The sequence below is a fragment of the Erythrolamprus reginae genome, chromosome 1 (genome assembly GCF_031021105.1).
Source record: "Erythrolamprus reginae isolate rEryReg1 chromosome 1, rEryReg1.hap1, whole genome shotgun sequence".
NCBI classification, from domain to species: domain Eukaryota; kingdom Metazoa; phylum Chordata; class Lepidosauria; order Squamata; family Dipsadidae; genus Erythrolamprus; species Erythrolamprus reginae.
This window is the reverse complement of record NC_091950.1, coordinates 266,829,647-266,848,377: the sequence shown is the minus strand read 5'-3', so window position 1 is coordinate 266,848,377 and position 18,731 is coordinate 266,829,647. Positions and strand designations below refer to the sequence as shown.

The window sequence follows — 18,731 nt, the reverse complement described above, 5'->3', positions numbered from 1 at the left end:
GGTATCCATAATCTGGTATAAGTGTTTCTGCCAAGTTGGCAGTCGAAGATTGGTTAACATGATGAACCTGGGATTGTGGGGACAAGGGCTTGAACTTTCAATTGGGTGAAGAAACCCTGGGACTTCGGATTTGGGTTTCTCTCAGATGTGCCAACATGCCTCTGTTAATAAATTTGAACTTTGAGGAATATTTTGCCTCGGACTCTGATTTGGTTTTGGATGCTATTTGAGACCCCGATAACTGCATTCTAAAGCTTTCAGTAAATATGCAGGGAACAATGCAAACACTTTATTTTCAAATACAATGGGAAAGCAAAGAAAACATGAGCTGTTCCCTCCCCACAGTGTTCTACAACACCCCATGCACAGTAGTTTCTTGGAAGAAGAATCCAAACTCAACAGAATTTGGTTTCCCATTAATAAAATAATGTTACATATAGTAAAAACCCTTCCCACGCTACCCTCATAAAGGAAAAACAAGCTGCTTAATCTCCTTATCCCCAGGAGTCCTTTGGGAGAAAAAGAATAATTGAAAAATTCTGTGAAACACCACCTCTCTCATCGTACCCAAGAAAACATTGATTGAACTTAGTCTATAATCTCTATTTTTATAATACAATACCAAAGATGGTTATAAGTCTTCTTTGCCATGCATATGGAGTAACCTTTTAAAACATTTTTATTTCCCCAAATTAGAGCTAACCAAATTGGTGAGTTTGTGTAGTGGTTAAGGCATAGGAATAAAACTCAGGACATGATGAGTTATAGCCTGCCTTAGCCATGAAATATGCCTGGGTCACTGTGGGCCAGTCATTCTCTCTCGGGTTGCTTGTTGTGGACAAAATAGGAGTCAGGAGTATTATGGATGCCTGCCTTGAGTTGGAAAAAAAACAAAGGCGGGATGTAAATCTAATGAAAAATGAAATGAAAACCACTTCAAAACACTCCCCAGATTTATATAACAATAAACAGAGATTGATTTATTCAGGGGGTGTCTCAGTCGCTAAGATGCGAAGATGCTAACCTTATCAAGTGAAAGGTCAGCAGTTCAGCGGTTTGAATCCTAACGCCATGTAACGGGGTGAGCTCCCGTTACTTATCCCAGCTTCTGCCAACCTAGTTTTCCGAAAGCACATTAAAAAAATGCAAGTAGAAAAATAGGGACCACCTTTGGTGGGAAGGAAACGCCATTCTGTGTGCCTTTGGCCACATGACGACCAAGATGTCTTCGGACAGTGGTGGCTCTTCAGGAATGAATAGCACATATGCGCGAACCTTTACCTTTACCTTAAACGGAGATATTCCAGAAAACACTGAACAAAGCAGAATAAAAGGAACTGATTTCTTTTTCAAATGGAACAAAGTTATTTCCCTAGTTTGGGGGCGAACCATGGATTTTAGGATTGTAGCCACATACAATACCTCTTTCAAATTGTAGTTTTCTGTATCTCTGCATGCTTTCTGATGCAACCATACACTCAATCTGTTGAGTAGAGAAGAAGAGAGAAATAGCATTTAATATAACTATATTGTTATCAGATAAAAAGGAACGTAATAAAAAGAATCATAATTTATAATTACGAAGTGTGAGTGACTATAATGTAAAATAAAGGCGTAGAGGGAACGTACTTCATTTTCTTGTAAATGCCCTCGTTTTGGGCAAGCAGCATCAGGACAGCTAATTGCTGTTTCAAGGCCTTCCTTGATCAAAAGCTCCACATACTGTTTCAGGCACTGTGAAAAGTCAGGGAAAAGAACTATAAATGCCACACAGAGACAGCAAGATATATATTTTTTCAGATAATTAAGTCAACATAAGCCTTAATTACATCTGAGCCCTTCTTGTGCCATTATCTGCAAAAAAAAAATATCCCAATAATTATTTGTTAAGAAAGGTACAAGTTTTGCTGAGTGAATGCTCCACTAAGCAGGTAAACCTAAGGAACTTGAATGGTTCCAAACTGGATATCAAGGCCAACCCATAATTTGAAGTTACAAATACCTGTATTCATTCTTTATTTATACATGAATTCCTTCTCGGTTTCTTGTTTTAGGTTAGTTTAGTTTTAGTGACTCTGATTTTCATGTTTGAATTCCAGCCCAGCTATGATACCCCAGTGTTTTGGTTTTGTGGTTGCACCAAGCTAACTTTGTTGAAGTCTGGCCTACTTTTCTTATCAAGCAGACCTTTTCCAAGGACTGACTGACTGACTTCCTTCCCTAATCTTCCCTTCCTCTCTTCCCTTTGTTCTCTTTCCTGCTCCCTTTCCAAACTACAATTGGAACAGTTTGCTTTGGTCCACATTGATGCAGCTTTCCTCTACTTGACTTTGCTTGAAGAAGAAGACTTACATGCAGATGAGATAATGACACCTACTAGCAGAACCTGTCCAACAGCAAAATTTGGTCTACTATGTTATAATTTAGTTATTAGCTGTTCAATTCTTCAAAGGAAACCATAAAGGTCATCAGAGACAGCATGGTCTTACATGGTCCTTAGTTCCTGCAGGCAGTATATCATCAAATATACTGTTCCTGCAGTTCATAAAATGTCACTTTTTTCTTTACATTCCCTCTGAATTAAAAAAAGATAGGCAAGAACTTGGAGAAAGAAGCAGTTGTTGTCCTCTGTATGCTAGAAAAGAGAGCATGGGTGCAGAATCACATATTGAGTGAGGACAAAAATGACTAATTTAAGGAGAACTATAGTGATATGGCATCTTATCTTAACAGCTGGAGTTGCTCCAGATGCATTTCACAAGCAAAACGTTGAACAAATTGCTTGCTACATTTATGAACTAAATCAAAACATGAAATATGTTTCCATTCTATGAAATATGTGCTTGAATGGATCATCTTTTTTTTAAGAGCTGCAGTTAGTAAATATTAGTTTGTAAACTAATACAATATTAGTTTGTAAACTAATACAATATTAGTTTGTAAACTAATACAATATTAGTTTGTAAACTTTCAATGAATTCCCATCTCCGCATTCATGTCAATGGAAGCCCCATATGCACACTGTACATTTGCTATTCTCCTAATAGAAAATGAACTTGTACATCTCTGGACTTCTGTAATGTTTTCTTCTGACTGGGAATGATTGTCTTGTGCACAGAATGCACAGTTCATTGCTTAGGAGTCAGATGGGAACTAACGATAATTATTTCCCAGAGTATGACACCTGGGTAATTATTATGCCCCTAGATGGTGAACATTTGCTGTTTATATTGTAACATCCTATGAGATATTCATTTATAAAACTTAAGAATGTTAAAATACTTCTGATTAAACAATGTATTGTCTGATGAGGATAATCCTTTGTGATTAAAAACTATAGTACCTGAGTCCTCATAACAAAAAATATTATTTGATCATTTAAGATCAGTAATAAAACTGTAATCTTAAAACATTATATACACACACATTCTCTCTCTCTCTCTCTCACACACACACACACACACACACACACACACAGTCTATTGTTATAGAAATTAAATCTCCATGATGCTTTTAATGATGCTGAAACTTTCTCTTCTCACAAGAGCTCTATTCTCAAACTGGATCAGTTGATCAGATTTATTGTCTGTCTAACTGAATATCATTTTTTTGGGGTGGAAATGCATTTGCTAAAAGTAAAAATATTTCACAGCTTCCAAGAAACAATAGGATGTAAATACAGAGATAAATGGCCGAGAAACTAAATGGGAATTATGGGCCAGTCTTTCAGGAAGTTACTGATAGTGTTGCTGAAGATATTTAGAAAATATGATGCTCAACTTTTAAGCTGCATTTGAAGAACTCATTGAATCTGATTTATCCTTATAATTTTAGGTAAGAGTAAAGGAGAAACTATCCGTGTTGGCTCCTTTCTTCCAGCATGGCCTTTTAGCTCTGTTCTTGTCAAGTGGCAGCTCTAATATAAAACAATGTGGCTTGCACAATAGGCACAGCAGCTCTAGAGAAAACGTGCACAATGTGTAATACTTATTTAGATCCCTAAACTTCTAAAAATATAACCACCAACTGGTAAGTTGCAGTTTAAGAGAAAGGAAAAATACAATGTATTTTATCAAATCACTGTTTTTCATTCATGTCAGTGAATTTAAACATTCAATTCAGTTTGGGATTCTTGCTGTTGTTTCAATACCACACATACATGCTGCCAATCCCTGCAAAGGCTCATGAATTTTAATCCCCAATCACAAAGTGATTCATGTCCTCTAAAGCAGGATCTGAATCTGGCAGTAAACATCAAAACTATATTGTTCCAGAGTAAACTTAACCACAATCTACTTCCTGCTTTAGCGGTCATTATTATTATACCTGTTATTTTAACACACAGTTTCTTATGGAGAGGGGGGGGGGGAGAAAGATTGGGATGTTTTAAGTCAGGGGTGTCAAACTTGCATCACACAGGTCAGATGTGTCATGCGCTGCAGGGGTGGGTTTCAACTTAGCTTCCTGGCGGTTTGCTTCCTCCCATGCTGTGCAAATGTGCAGTGCAAAAATTCCTTTTTTTTTAAAGCCAAAAACAAAATGGTGACACATGAACAGTGCTAGAAACTTACTTTCTGCACATGCGAAGAACAAAAAATAAATTTATTTTTTTTTTAAAAAAATTAAAATGGCAGCGCCCATGGACCAGCACTGACCGATTCAGTTCGATGACGTCATTGTGATGTCACCAGTGGGTTGCTACCAGTTTGGGCGAACTGGGAGGAACCCACCTCTGATCTGCTGGCCACGCCTATTGTGTGTACAGTGTTCCCTCAATTTTCGCGGGTTCGAACTTCGCGGAAAGTCTATACCACGGTTTTTCAAAAATATTAATTAAAAAATACTTTGTGGGTTTTTTCCCTATACCATGTTTTTTTCCCACCCGATGACGTCATATGTCATCGCCAAACTTTCGTCTGCCTTTAGTAAATATTTTTTTTAATAAAGTTTAATAAATAAACATGGTGAGTAATAATCTGAATTGTTGCTAAATGAATGGAAAATTGTAATTTAGGGGTTTAAAGTGTTAAGGGAAGGCTTGTGATACTGTTCATAGCCAAAAATAGTGTATTTACTTCCGCATCTCTACTTCGCGGAAATTTGACTTTCTCGGGCGGTCTCGGAACGCATCCCCCGCGAAAAGTGAGGGAACGCTGTACTCCCTTACAGCGTGAGGAGTTTTCAGATTCGGAGAGTGACTGGGATTTAGAGATCATAAATCTCCCTGCTCTACTGACAGTTAGCAATGTTAGTGTTGACCACGGAGCTAATGATCTCTAAATCCCAGGCATCTTCCAAATCTGAAAACTCTTCACGCTGCAAGGGAGTACACACAACAATGCCCATCTTCAGTTTATCAAAGGGGGGAAAGTTGTAATACGTCATGTGACATGATGCTGTGAGTTTGACATCCCTGCTCTAGGTGCAAATTGATACCACTTCCAGTCACTAAACTGTAAACCACCACGTACGGATTATTTTTCAGAGGCCAGGTTAGGTTGTAGTGTTTATTTCTGACTGGAATAATCCAAAAAGAGAATGTATTTACAATCTCCCCCCACCATCTTATGACCAGAAGTATACTTGGCACTAAATTAATGCAACGCAGCATTAAATAACTAATCAGCAATTTGGGCTGACAGCAGATGGTAGATCGAAAAAAAAGAAAAGAAAATAGAGGACAACAGTCTGTAATGGATTTTTTGTGTGATATGGAGACAAAAGCATTTAGCATGTCTGTCCACATATGGCCATTCCAGAGCAATTTTCTTATAGGACCACTTAAGTCACGTGGAACAATCAATGCAAATGAGATCCTATGCAATTTGTCAAACTTGGCGCACTGACGTTCCGCCTGTGCTTAAAATGCACTATACACATAAACAGATTGATTATCGTTGCAGTTGTCTGAAGCCAAAAGATTTACAGAAACAGGAAGAATCAGGAGGAAAATATGCCTAACACAGTTCTTATTTTCATAGCTGATATTTGGAAAATACTTCAAAATAATTGGGGAGATGGTGGAGGGAGACTGACGGAGTCAATGCAAATCCTGCATGGTTGCCTAGGCAACGTCGGAATGCTTTCTTGCCTTCTATTGCTGACTCTGCAGCAAAGAAAAGGTCATTTGACTATGCCAGGGGCAATGGCAGATATGAACCTAGTTAGGAGTTGCAAGGGGAATAGCATCTTGTAGCTATCCCTGAATATTCAGTTGCCAGAGATGGGGGGAGGGAGGGAGAAAGAGAGGGGGAGGGAGGGAGGGAGAAAGAGAGGGGGAGAGAGGGAAGGAAGGAGGGAGAAAGAGGGGGGCTGCCTGGCTATGCAATGTTTCTCAGCCTTGGCAGCTTTAAGAGACGTGAAGAATTCTGGGAGTTGAAGTCCATGGGTCTTAAAGCTGTCTAGATTGAGAAACAGTGGCCAAGTCCTAGTGTGTGGGCACAGGTGAGGGCAAAGACTCTGTGCTTGAAACCAATTAGTTACTTCCCTTATAAATAACCTTTTTTGTAAATTGGATGAATGCAGTTCAACACCCCCCCACCCCTCCGTCTTTACCTCCTGCATGCTTTCCCACTGCTGTTGCTCTCAACGCATTTATGTGTATAATCCAGATGGATTTTCTGTTCTCTGGCATGTCATTCTTTGAAACCCAGATGTCAGAGCTCCAGGCAGTTGTTTAACAGATTGTCTTTTGCTTCTCTGCCTAAAAAGATCGTGCAATTTGCTTTGTCTTCTTTTTTTTCTTTCACACGTGGGGGCTCGACTACTGTAACGTTCTCTACATGGGGCTACCTTTGAAAAATATTCGGAAACTTCAGATCGTGCAGAATGCAGCTGCGAGAGCAATCATGGGCTTCCCTAAGTATCTCCATGTTTCACCAACACTCCGCAGTCTGCAATGGTTGCCGATCAGTTTCCGGTCACAATTCAAAGTGTTGGTTATGACCTATAAAGCCCTTCATGGCATCGGACCAGAATATCTCTGAGACCGGCTTCTGCTGCACAAATCCCAGCGACCAGTTAGGTCCCACAGAGTTGGCCTTCTCCGGGTCCCGTCGACTAAACAATGTCGTCTGACGGGGCCCAGGAAAAGAGCCTTCTCTGTGGCGGCCCCGACCCTCTGGAACCAACTCCCCCTGGATATTAGGATTGCCCCCACCTGCCTTGCCTTTTGTAAACTTCTTAAGACCCACCTCTGCCATCAGGCATGGGGGAATTGAGACATCTTCCCCAGGCCTATATAATTTGTGCATGGTATGTTGTGTGTATGTTTTTTTAATTATGGGGTTTTTAGTTTTTAAATATTAGATTCGTATTTTACATTGTGTTCTACTATTGCTGTGAGCCGCCCCAAGTCTATGGAGAGGGGCGGCATACAAACTAATTAATTAATTAATTAAATATTTAACTAAGACAGGCATGCAGGTTAATTAATACCACCCCCAAATCAATGAATAAATAATATTTCAAAAAAACCCAACAACACCGAGACATTCAAATGCAGGCCTTAGACCAGTGATGGCGAACTTTTTTTTCCTCAGGTGCCGAAAGAATGTGGGTGCACGCTATCACACATGCACGAGTGCCCATATCCATAATTCAATGCCTGGGGAGGGTGGGCCCAGTAGGCTCCTGTTTTGCCCTCTCCCATCTCCCTGGAGGCTCTCTGGAAGCCAAAAATGCCCTCCCAGAGCCTCTGTCCCAGCCAAAAATTAGCTGGCCAGCACATACACGCACATTAGAGCTGAGCTAGGGCATTCCAGCAGATATGGCTCTGCATGTTACCTGTGGCACCCGTGCCATAGGTTTGCCATCACTGCCTTAGACTCAGGTTCATATAAAAATATGCCATCCCTGTCCTGTTCTGTTCCTATATATTTCATCATCTTTCTTGAAATACAGTATACTCAAGAAAGTAAATATGGGAATAGGATGTTGTACCTTCCCAACTTCCCTGTGAGATAATTGGCAGAGAATGGGCTTCAAACTTAGCAACTTTAAGACTTTTGAACTTCAGGATTCTGGAAGTTTGGAGTCCACAAATCTTAAAGTTGCCAAATTTGGGAACTCCTGCCTCACAGTATGGTTGAATAGGGAACTATTTTTTTTCCATTCAACATTGCTTTTCCATAACTTTAAATTTTTATACCACTCATCTTCTAAAGAACTGTGATGTTACTTTGCCTCCCCTGAGTAACTCTATAAAGTTCATTATGCTAAGAGGTCAAGGTTGGGTGACTCAAGTTCACTCAATAAATTTTTTCACTAATTCAGAGGAATTGATTCAAGTCTTTTTATGATTCCAAGCAGGTAGAGAAAAATTTTCTGTAGCTTTTTTTCCCTTGACATGGAGGAAAAAAATATTTTTCAGCTTCAAAAGTTAGCTAACTAAAAACTTGTACAACAAAATGGAGGACATTGACAGTGTAGCCATTTAAATCCTAGCCAGGTGTCAGACAAACACCTATAGCTTGCAAAGACCCAAAAGGTTTAGGGTTTTGTTTCCAGCTAATGAGAGATAGATTGAGGTATACAAGAAAGATAAGGGGATATGGGTAGGTGGCTGCCCACATTAGCAGTGAGGTTAATTTGTTCGCATAATCTGGGGCTATGTAACAAAGTAGGAAGTGAAGTGTGGTATTTAAGGTCAGATGATAGACAATGGTTTCAGGAAGGGTGAGATAGTGTGTAACGGGTATTTTTTAGGTTTAGTGTCTTTTGTACTCCGCCTCCTCTACAGGTTTCAGGGTCGGACCGGAAGACAAAGTAGTTTCTTGCTGTGCTGATGGAGTCAGGGAGGGATGCATTTAACCATGTTTTGCAGACAAAAATAGTGTTGAAGGTGTCAGTGGTTAGTAGTAGTGGTAGGAATTCAGGCATTTTGTTAACTATGCTTCTTGCGTTGATTAGTTTTTATTTGAGATTAATATTAGATTGGATTGAGGAAGTGAGTGGCGCGTTTAGCTAGTCTTGGTTGGTGGTGTGTGGGATGTTGTTTTGTGGTTGGGGGATGGTGGGTTGGGTGTTGTGGGATGGATTGTGGGTCTTGTTTTTTATGCAGTCAGCATGGTAATCTAAGTATAAGTTTGTTTCACCATGTCTAGTCATCTTTTGAGTTCTGCACAGAGTTCACAGGAGCAGATGCATTGTAATAGAGACAGGTCCGGTCTGGATCAAATTTGCTGTGATCTAGAATTCCACAAAAAAAACCCCACTTTTATCTCTCAAACAAAGGTTGAAAGGACTAAACTGTGAAAAAATCCATGTTACCTGGACAGAGGAACAATGGGACAATGTTACTTGGAGTGATGAGACCACAATCTCCCTGTACGGTAGTGGTGGCATAAAAATACACTTTTCCACAATTTTGGCCACTACTGTATGTTGCTCATGGTTGAATTGTGGAGTCCTCTATGCTCTTTGAGCTTGGTATGCAAACAAACAACCAAGCTCAGAGAGCACCAAAGGCTACACAACGATTAACAATATCTCACAGGAACATCTAACCTGGTGAACCGCCAGGTCTTAAGGGACTTTTGAAACATTCTCATGGATGAGGCCCATCTAACCTTGGGAGGGAATGATGTTCCAAAGGGCAGGTGCAGTGGAGGAAAAGGTTTAAGAAAGATATTTCTTGGCAAAGCACTGAAAACTATGTGATATTACAACTGGTATTTTTCCAGATTTAGGAAAGCCTAGGACTGAACATTGGTTATCTGATCCAAGAAGCCTTGAGTATTAGTATTAGCCTTAGGAGAATTATGTATTTCCTGTAGGAAGATAGTATCAATCTTTTCTTGTTTATAGTAAGTATTGACCTTTGATTATTTAACGGATTACCTAAACTTTAAAATAAATTGGTAGAAGTTCTCAAATTAACATAAGAAATGCATAGTTTAATGACATCTACCTTAATTGGTATTTTATTCTTCTTAGCCAATATACTTTCTAAAATTTACTCTTTCACAGATAATATTTCTAGCATAATATTTTTAAGAGAATGAAAAGAACAACATCTAGACAAAAATAAAATCCATTAAAAGACAAAACCCCTTCACTGAGAGGACCCTGTGGGATCATATTTTCCAGATTTCATCTCCTTAGGTTATCTAACTAAAGAAAAAAATGTGCTGGCTTTGGTAGGAAATGAAAGAAAATAAAGGAATTAAGCTTACAGTACGCTTAATGCAACTATAAATTTAAAATAAACCTGTCAAACAAGGCCCCAAAGGGGAAAATATGGCCCAATATTGCCTTCTACTCTTCTCTGACTTCTTGATTTTACAGCCTAACTTGCTTCGATCTTCAGGAACTTAAAAAATAAAGCAGCAATAACAATGAAATACTGTTATGTTCTCTTCCCACGCAGTAAAAATAGCCCTTCCTTGTTCTAACCACTACTAGGTTTTAAAAGCCAAAGAGTGAAATTGTACGAACTCTTAGATAACGCTACCAAAGAGTCTTCGGAGAGGGGCGGCATTCAAATCAAATCAAATCAAATCAAATCAAATCAATAAATAAGCTTGAAACATTTTCTAGGACAAATATTTTTATTTAAATCTTATCTTCCAAGTGTAGACTTAATAAATAAATCTGACCAATGAAAAAGCTTTGGGTCCTTCCTACATAGAATCCTCACTCTCTTTTCTAATTTATTTGTCTAGAGATGAAGAAAAGTATATACAGGAAATATACAGCCTATGTCCAGGACAATATAGCACTTCTTCTATTTGTCTAAAGATATATACCTTTGTGTGTGCTCATCATAAATGCTGCTCCTCCAACTACAGTACAGATGTTCTCGACTTAACAATAATTCTTTTAGTGACAATTTGAAGGCAGAAAAAAGTGACATGACCATTTTTCACTCTTACGACATGCAGCACCCCAATGGTCACCTGATCAAAATTCAGATGCTTGGCAACTGGTTCATATTTATGACAGCTGCAATGTCCTGGGGTCATGCTATCCCCTTTTGTGACTTCCTGACAAGCAAAGTCAATGGGGAAGCAAGATTCACATAACAACTGTGTTACTAATTTAACAATCGCAGTGATTCACTTAACAAATGTGGCAAGAAAACTCGTATAATAAGACAAAACTCACTTAACAAATTCCTCACTTAGTAACATGAATTGTGTGCTTAATTGTAATCATAAGTCGAGGACTATCTATATTACAATCTTGCCAATAGATATACAAACTTGACTCTTGATTGCTTTGATGGCAGTTTAGATGGGTGTGGGCACATAATTCTTTGACATTTACTAACCAGTGTACAGAAGATGCATTGGCATTGTGCTATTGTTGTCATCTGCTCCACAGGATACTCCCCAAGGCAGAGTTTACACAACACAAGAGGATCAAGCACCAAGTCCCAAGTAGGTCTGTATCTGGCTGTAGTCATTGCAGAATAATCTGAAAAGGGAAGGGAACAGTATATCATTTTTTAAAAATCTGTCACAATTTCACATTTATTCTGAATATAGTAAAATGTTGCCAAAACAATTTTTCAAGCTGACATGAGCAGCATGAACGTATAGATAGTCCTGTCAACTTCCTTTTATTTGTCACTCTGAGTTTCCCAAATATGTACTGCCAAAATAATAACTACCTTTAAAAGGCAAATTATATTTTAATAAATTTAACATACGTATTTTATTATTTCCCATCATTTCCAAAATGTAATTGTTGCTGTTGATGTGAATCTGTGGGCTTTGGCCTGGGCCTGGACCAGGGTGACTAGCTTTATTCAATACTGGAAAAGCTGGATCAAATAAATAAATTACTCTAAATATCTCCATTCACAAATCAATGCATGAAGTCAAAGAAAATAGGCGTTGATTGCTTACCTGAACGCCTCTTCTCGTATGGTGAGCGGGTACAGCAGTCACATGGGTTGCTCATGTCCAATCCGGTGGAACTGAGCCTAGTGTTAAAAAAGCTTGCTGGATCCGCCCCTTCCCCAGAATTCGCGAATCCGTAGACTAGGCTCAGATGTGAAGCTCTTTAGTGTTCAACTCTCATTGTTAGAGGAAGAAAGGTTAGAGAAAGGTATAGAAGACACATACAAGGGCGGGAAGTGACTGCTGTACCCGCTCACCGTACGAGAAGAGGCGTTCAGGTAAGCAATCAACGCCTATTCTCCGTACTGAAGGAGCGGGTCCAGCAGTCACATGGGACATACCCAATAGATGGTCCCTAGGGTGGGATTAGATTGCTATCGTGAGAGATAACGGATTGGAGTACCCTTCTGCCGAAGGCAGCGTCCGCTGAGGCGTAAGAGTCAATCTTGTAGTGCCTGATGAAGGAATTTGGCGAGGCCCAAGTGGCTGCTTTGCAGACCTCCTCCAACGGGGCTTGAGTCGCCCAAGCGGCCGAAGTGGCTGCGCTTCTGGTGGAATGCGCTGTGATGTTCCTTGGAACTGAGAGGGAGGCCGACTCGTAGGCCTTAGATATAGTCCCTCTGATCCAACGGCCTATCACTGTTGAAGACACTTTGGCACCCATGACTCTGGGGTGATAGGCTATAAAAAGTGCTTCCGACCTCCGAAAGGGTCCTGTGCGTTGGATATAGATCCTCAGCGCTCTAATGAGGTCCAGAGTGTGCCATCTAATTGCCAAGGGATGGTCCCGTTGGAGGCAGAAGGAAGGTAAGACAATATCCTGGGTTCTGTGGAACATGGAACTGACCTTGGGTAAGAAGGTGGGGTCCAGTCATAAGACTACCTTGTCCTGATGAAATTGGCAGAGGTCCTGCCTGATTGAAAGGGCAGCCAACTCCGAAATGCGACGGGCAGAGGTAATTGCCACCAGGAATGCTACTTTAAAGGATAGGTACCTGAGGGACGCAGATTTTAGGGGTTCGTAGGGTGCCTGCGTGAGGGAATGGAGAACCCGTGGCAAATCCCAGGATGGATACCTGTGGACCTTAGAAGGTCTGAGGTTGGCTATACCCTTGAGGAATTCCTGAACCTCTGGAAAGGAACGGAGAGGCTGTCTGCGGGGCCCTGCTAGGACAGATGAAATGGCCGCCAGATGACGACGGAGAGTACTGGTGGAAAGGCCTTGATGGAAACCTTGCATAAGGAAGGACATGATCCTGTGTATGGGAATGCACAGGGGAGAGAGACCCTCCTGTAGACACCACTGGTGAAACTTGGACCATGTATGGTCGTAGATTCGATCGGTCAAACCTCGTCTGGCCTTTAAGATGACCTCCACTGTGTCGGGGTCGTGGCCACGCAGTTCTAAGTCTCTCCTGATAACAGCCAGGCGGTGAGGTGGAACCACTCCGGGTCTGGATGGAATGAGGCCCCCTGCCGTAGCATATCCCCCGAAACGGGGAGTCGCCAGGGGTCCTGGACGGACAACTGTTGGAGATCCGCGAACCAGGGCCTGCGGGGCCAATGAGGGGCGATTAGGATTACTCGGGCCCTCTCGGTGAGGACCTTGTGAATCACGTCCGGGAGAATTGGAATTGGAGGGAATGCGTACAGTAGTCCTGGAGGCCAGGGGCTCCGGAGGGCATTGATTGCTTCTGCTCCCGGGAATGGAAATCTGGAAAAAAAGCGAGGGAGTTGGGCGTTCGCATTGGTCGCGAAGAGATCCAGGACTGGTAGGCCGAATCTGAGGCTAATTTGATGGAACAGGTCTTGATGGAGATTCCACTCTCCTGGGTCTATCGTTGCTCGAGAGAGCCAATCCGCCTGGACGTTGAGGCTCCCCGAGATGTGGTCGGCTAGGAGCGACCGAAGATGTTTTTCCGCCCAAAGGCCTAACTTGAGGGCCTCCCTCATGAGGGCCTTGGATCTCGTGCCCCCCTGTCTGCAGATGTGGCTTTTTGTGGCAATGTTGTCGGTGAGAATGAGAACGTGCCGGTTGGGGATACGAGGAGAGAATTGCTTCAGAGCCAGGGATACGGCTCTTAACTCTAGCCAATTGATTGGCTTGGAAGCCTCCTCCGGGGACCACGTGCCCTGGGCTATCATCCCCTGGGCGTGGGCGCCCCATCCCGATAGACTGGCGTCTGTGGTGATGACAAATTGATCCGGGCACCTGAAAGGGGATCCCTTGTCCATGGCCGGAGACTTCCACCACTTGAAGGATCTGCGAACAATCGGTGGGATGACAATGCGACGACTTGAGTTGCTGTGCCCCGATCTCTGAAAGGGTAATAGGAGCCACTGTAGTTCCCTAGCATGAAGGCGAGCCCAAGGAATGATGCCTATGCATGACACCATCTTCCCCAAAAGAGAAGACAGGGTTACTATGGAAACTGAAGGTTGAGATAAAATGCGTGAAATTAACTCCCCTATACTGATTTTTCTCTCAGGAGAGAGGAAGACCTGGGAGGATTCTGAATTAATAATGGATCCCAGGTGTAAAATGGATGTGGAAGGTTGGAGGTGACTTTTGTCAAAGTTGATGGAAAACCCATGGTCCTGTAGAACCGACATGGTGACAGAAAGGTCTCCTTTCACTTTCTCTAGGGAGTTCCCATGAACCAAAATATCATCAAGGTAACATAAAATGTGGATGGGTGACGCCCGGATATAGGCCGCCAGAGACCCCAAGAGCTTTGTAAAGACCCTAGGGGCCGAGGAAAGGCCAAATGGCATCGCCCTATACTGGAAATGCCTGCCCTGGAAGGAGAAACGTAAAAATTTTCTGTGGCATTTGGCTATAGGAATATGGAGGTAGGCCTCAGTGAGGTCTAATGAAACCATGAAATCCCCCGGGTGGATGGCGGCCAAAATGGATGATAAGGAGTGCATCTTAAACTTCCTATATTTGATGAATAGGTTCAACCTCTTTAAATCCAAAATAGCTCTCCAACCTCCGGAGGATTTTGGAACCATAAATAGGATGGAATAAAAACCTCGGCCCTTCTGACCGGGGGGAACCGGTTGAATGGCTCTGATGGACAATAAGTGGGAAATGGCCTCCTCCATACGGTTACAATCTGAGGAGGACCTGGGAGAAGGGCAGGAAATAAAACGTTTAGGGGGGGGGGAAGTAAATTCTAAAAGAAGACCTTTTTGAACAGTGTCAATGACCCAGGGGTCCTTGGAGGTGAGACGCCAACTAGAGGCGAAATAGGCTAGGCGACCACCTATGGGAATCGAGGAAGAACTACCATCTAGGTTTTTTTGAAGCCCTGTTAGAGGACGCTCCCCTTTGGAAGCGAAAACCTCTGCCCCTGGAGTTCCTACCTTGGGAACGAAAGCGGGGGGAATACTGACCTGGGGTTCTCTGATAGGTAGCCGCTTGATCTTGTTGACGCCCTGGGCGACGAAAGGACTGCGTTTTGGTGGCCTTTTTGGTGGTTGGACCCAATACTTTCTTCTTGTCCGTGGTTTCCGTGAGGAGTGGATCCAGAAGATCCCCGAAAAGAAGGTCGCGCTTCAATGGTCCCAGAGATAACTGCCACTTCTGGCGTACTCCTGCTTGCCATGGGCGAAGCCATAGGAGTCTTCTTGCCGTTGTAGAAGCTGCAATAGACTTGGCTGCAAATCTGGTAGACTGTAAAGTGGCATCAGCCACGTACTGAGCAGCTGCAAATACCTTGTTGAAGTCCTGTTGACCTCTCAAGTCATCGGGAGGAATATGCTGTTGAAGTTGGCGAAGCCACAGAAGCATGGCTCTGGAGAAAAAGGAAGCCGCTGCGGAACTTTTAATGGCCCAGGAATCTGCGGTGAATCCTCTTTTGAGCATCTGTTCAATCCGCTTGTCCTCTGGGCGGAGGACCTCCTCTGCTTCGCCTGGCACGGCAGCCGCCGAGTGAAGGATCTTGACAGGTTCATCCGGTTTGGGAAAAGATAGGAGATCCTCATAGGAAGAAGAGAGTTTGTACAACTTTTTGTCCTTGGTAGTGGGATTAAGTCCAGAGGCTGGGAAATCCCACTGCTTAAGTAAGGCATCTTTAAACAATTTAGGCATAGGAATTACCTCGTTATCCTCCTGTTCCTCTGTGAAGTAAGGTAAATTCTCCTCCGGGGGTTCAGTGGATGTGGAGGCCTGCTTCTCCTGGGCCGCCAATCCTGTAGAAATTCTAGCTTTGAGGAGGAGAGATTTGAACAATTGAGAGGGAAAAATAGTAATTGGAGAAGGAACCTTTATTTGGGATTCCTCATCGTCTGAGAGACCTTGAAAAGGATCCTCATCCTCTTCCATATCCTCATATTCATCCTGAGAGGACTCTGATTCATCCTGAATAGGAGCTCTAACCGTTGGGGAAGAACCCAAGGGGCGGGAGGGACGAGGAGGTGGATGAGGTAAGGAGGGCGCATTGATGGTAGAGAGTTTAGCATCAATGGCCTTGGATAACACAGAAAATATAGATTGGAATTCAGGAGGTAAACTAGAAATATCAGCAGGAATGGTAGAAGAATCCCTGAAAGCCTGAGAGGATCCTGGCTGGGGGGAATCTTCAATAATATCTGGTTCCTCTGGACCTAATCCCCATAGGTTAGGTTGGGGTCTGTCTAGGTTTGGCTCATCCAGAGATAACACAGTGACCCCAGAAGAAGGCAAATTAGGAGCCTCTGGGGGGTCATGACTACTGAGTACTTGGGCCTGTACTTTCAAACGCTTTGCTGATTTATCATGAATCTTTTGTAGGGCTTGGTCCCTTCTCTTCTCAGCCCTGGTGACTTTGGTCAAGGGGCGGGCCCCTGAAGAAGAGGAGGTCGAGGCCTGGGGGATACTGGTAATCTCATCGCCTGTAGGCCTGGCCTCTCTGGGACCTTGAGTGGTGCCTCTCTTGGGAAAAGTAGCCATAGTCTGACAATTAACAGAAGACAAGGCTGAGCCAAATAAACTGTATGATTAGGCCTCGGAGCTGCTGAGACTTGAGGGCAATCTGGGCAAACCCAGAGTTCGTGTCCCCAAATACAGCGTGGCCAGCCTCCCTAAACTTTAACTAAAGTAACCAAGGCACTCTGGTTGGAGGCTTAGCCGGTGGAGAATTAAGCCTGAGCGTCTCAAAGCCCACTCCGGGATCCGAGCGGTGGACTAAGGCCTACGCGGCTGGCAGAAGGCCAACACGAGAGGCCTAAGTTAAAAAAGGGCGCGAAGGCCTTCGCGCCGAAAAAAATCGCTCCGTAATAGAAATCTTAAAGGGGAAGCGATCGACTAAGTCCAGGAGACTAGAAACAAGCGTCTCGCACCGCAGGAGGTATTTCTCAAGCCCTTTAACAATAGTACTATAAATAAGTCAATGAATAAATACTTGCACAAGGACCTCCAGGCCAAAGGATTGAAAGAATCCACAAGCGGCAGCGGGGATCGTAAACGGCAAAAAAAGCCATGGGAAAACGAAACCGCAACTTCTCCCAAAGGAAAAAAGCCGAGCCGCAAACGGCTGGCGCTATTAAGGCAAGTAAACAAATAAGTATAATCAAATCTTACTAATTTTGAAGGAAAGATCGAAGGGAAGGTGTTAGAATGTTGAACGAGCTATCACAATACAACCGCAGGATGCGAGAACTGAGCGAATTCTGGAGAAGGGGCGGATCCAGCAAGCTTTTTTAACACTAGGCTCAGTTCCACCGGATTGGACATGAGCAACCCATGTGACTGCTGGACCCGCTCCTTCAGTACGGAGAAAGCTATTTATTTTTTATTCTAAATGCCAGTTTGGTACCCTGGTTGTGCATCTGAAATGTTTTAACCAATCAGCTTATTAATCATATCCATCACAACACCATGTAGCTCATCAATATTTCTGTTTTAAATAGCATTTTGGATGTAAGCATTCTAAGAAGCTGTAATGCCTTTTTTCGGATCTTCTGAAGGCAGAAGCCTTCAAGCATTATACAATCACTTTTGTGATTCCTCTACTTGCTAAGGAAACAAGAACTATTATTTAATTCTTCACCACCAAGAATTGGTTTGGGGCTTGGTTTTTTCATTGCCATTGGCAACAACTAGATAGAAAACAAGAAAGGAAAGTGGGGGTTGGGAGGAAGGTCAAGCAATTTTATTTTCTGGGGGTGTTGTGGCTCATTTCTTCTAGAATTTGGTTCCAAAGAAAAAGGGGAATAAAAAGTCATTGAACAGATACTAGCTTCAAATTGAATATCCACTGTGATTATGTGAAATTTTACAAAAGTGTGTTGTGTTTGTACAGGAAGGAAGAGAGGAGGGAAGAGAGAGAGAAAGTGGGAATAATTATATTAAATTAAGGCACAAGTTCCTAGTTTGCTTCTCCTCCTCCTCCATAGTTGTCGGGCTTAGGATAATCTGAATTTGAGTCAAGGAGACGCTGAAGTGACAGCAACAAACATAGCAAGGATAACCATGGTGGAACTAAAGCAAACTTGATGCTTTAAATGGGATATTGTGTACATCCATTTGTTTTATATTCATTCTTAACCTTAACCCTTTCTGTTTTACCACATTTCTTAAGTAATCCATTCCTACTGCACTTTAGTTTATTTACATTCGGTAGTCTTTTGCTTCTTTTTGAACTATCATTCGTTTAGACAATAGCCCAGGTTCCATCTACAACCTTTCTTTCAAAATCTGAAGGTCTTAAAATGTTCCTTATAGCGAGGTTATCTTTTCTAACAGGTTCTCATTTTTGCAACAGTATGAAACATGTAAACTACATTTCTGTATTACAAAATCATATTGGAAATTGCAAATATGAGAAAAGTCTCATCCATTTCTACTCAAATAAATACCCTACATCAGAAAATGAGTTACCATAATATTACCCAGTATGG

The 18,731-nt window shown here is 42.3% G+C and overlaps 1 protein-coding gene across 3 annotated transcripts in view; it reads right to left on the bottom strand.

Moving 5' to 3' along the window:
* RNF144A (ring finger protein 144A) overlaps positions 1-18,731 on the bottom strand; it is a 100,287-nt gene that overhangs the window by 9,534 nt on the left and 72,022 nt on the right. For all 3 annotated transcript variants that reach the window (XM_070732950.1, XM_070732952.1, XM_070732951.1), the window contains exons 2-4: positions 11,273-11,418; positions 1,630-1,734; positions 1,423-1,483 (exon numbers count right to left, since the gene is read on the bottom strand). In XM_070732950.1, coding sequence (XP_070589051.1) covers positions 1,423-1,483; positions 1,630-1,734; positions 11,273-11,418 — 312 coding nt within the window. The remainder of the gene's footprint in view (positions 1-1,422; positions 1,484-1,629; positions 1,735-11,272; positions 11,419-18,731) is intronic.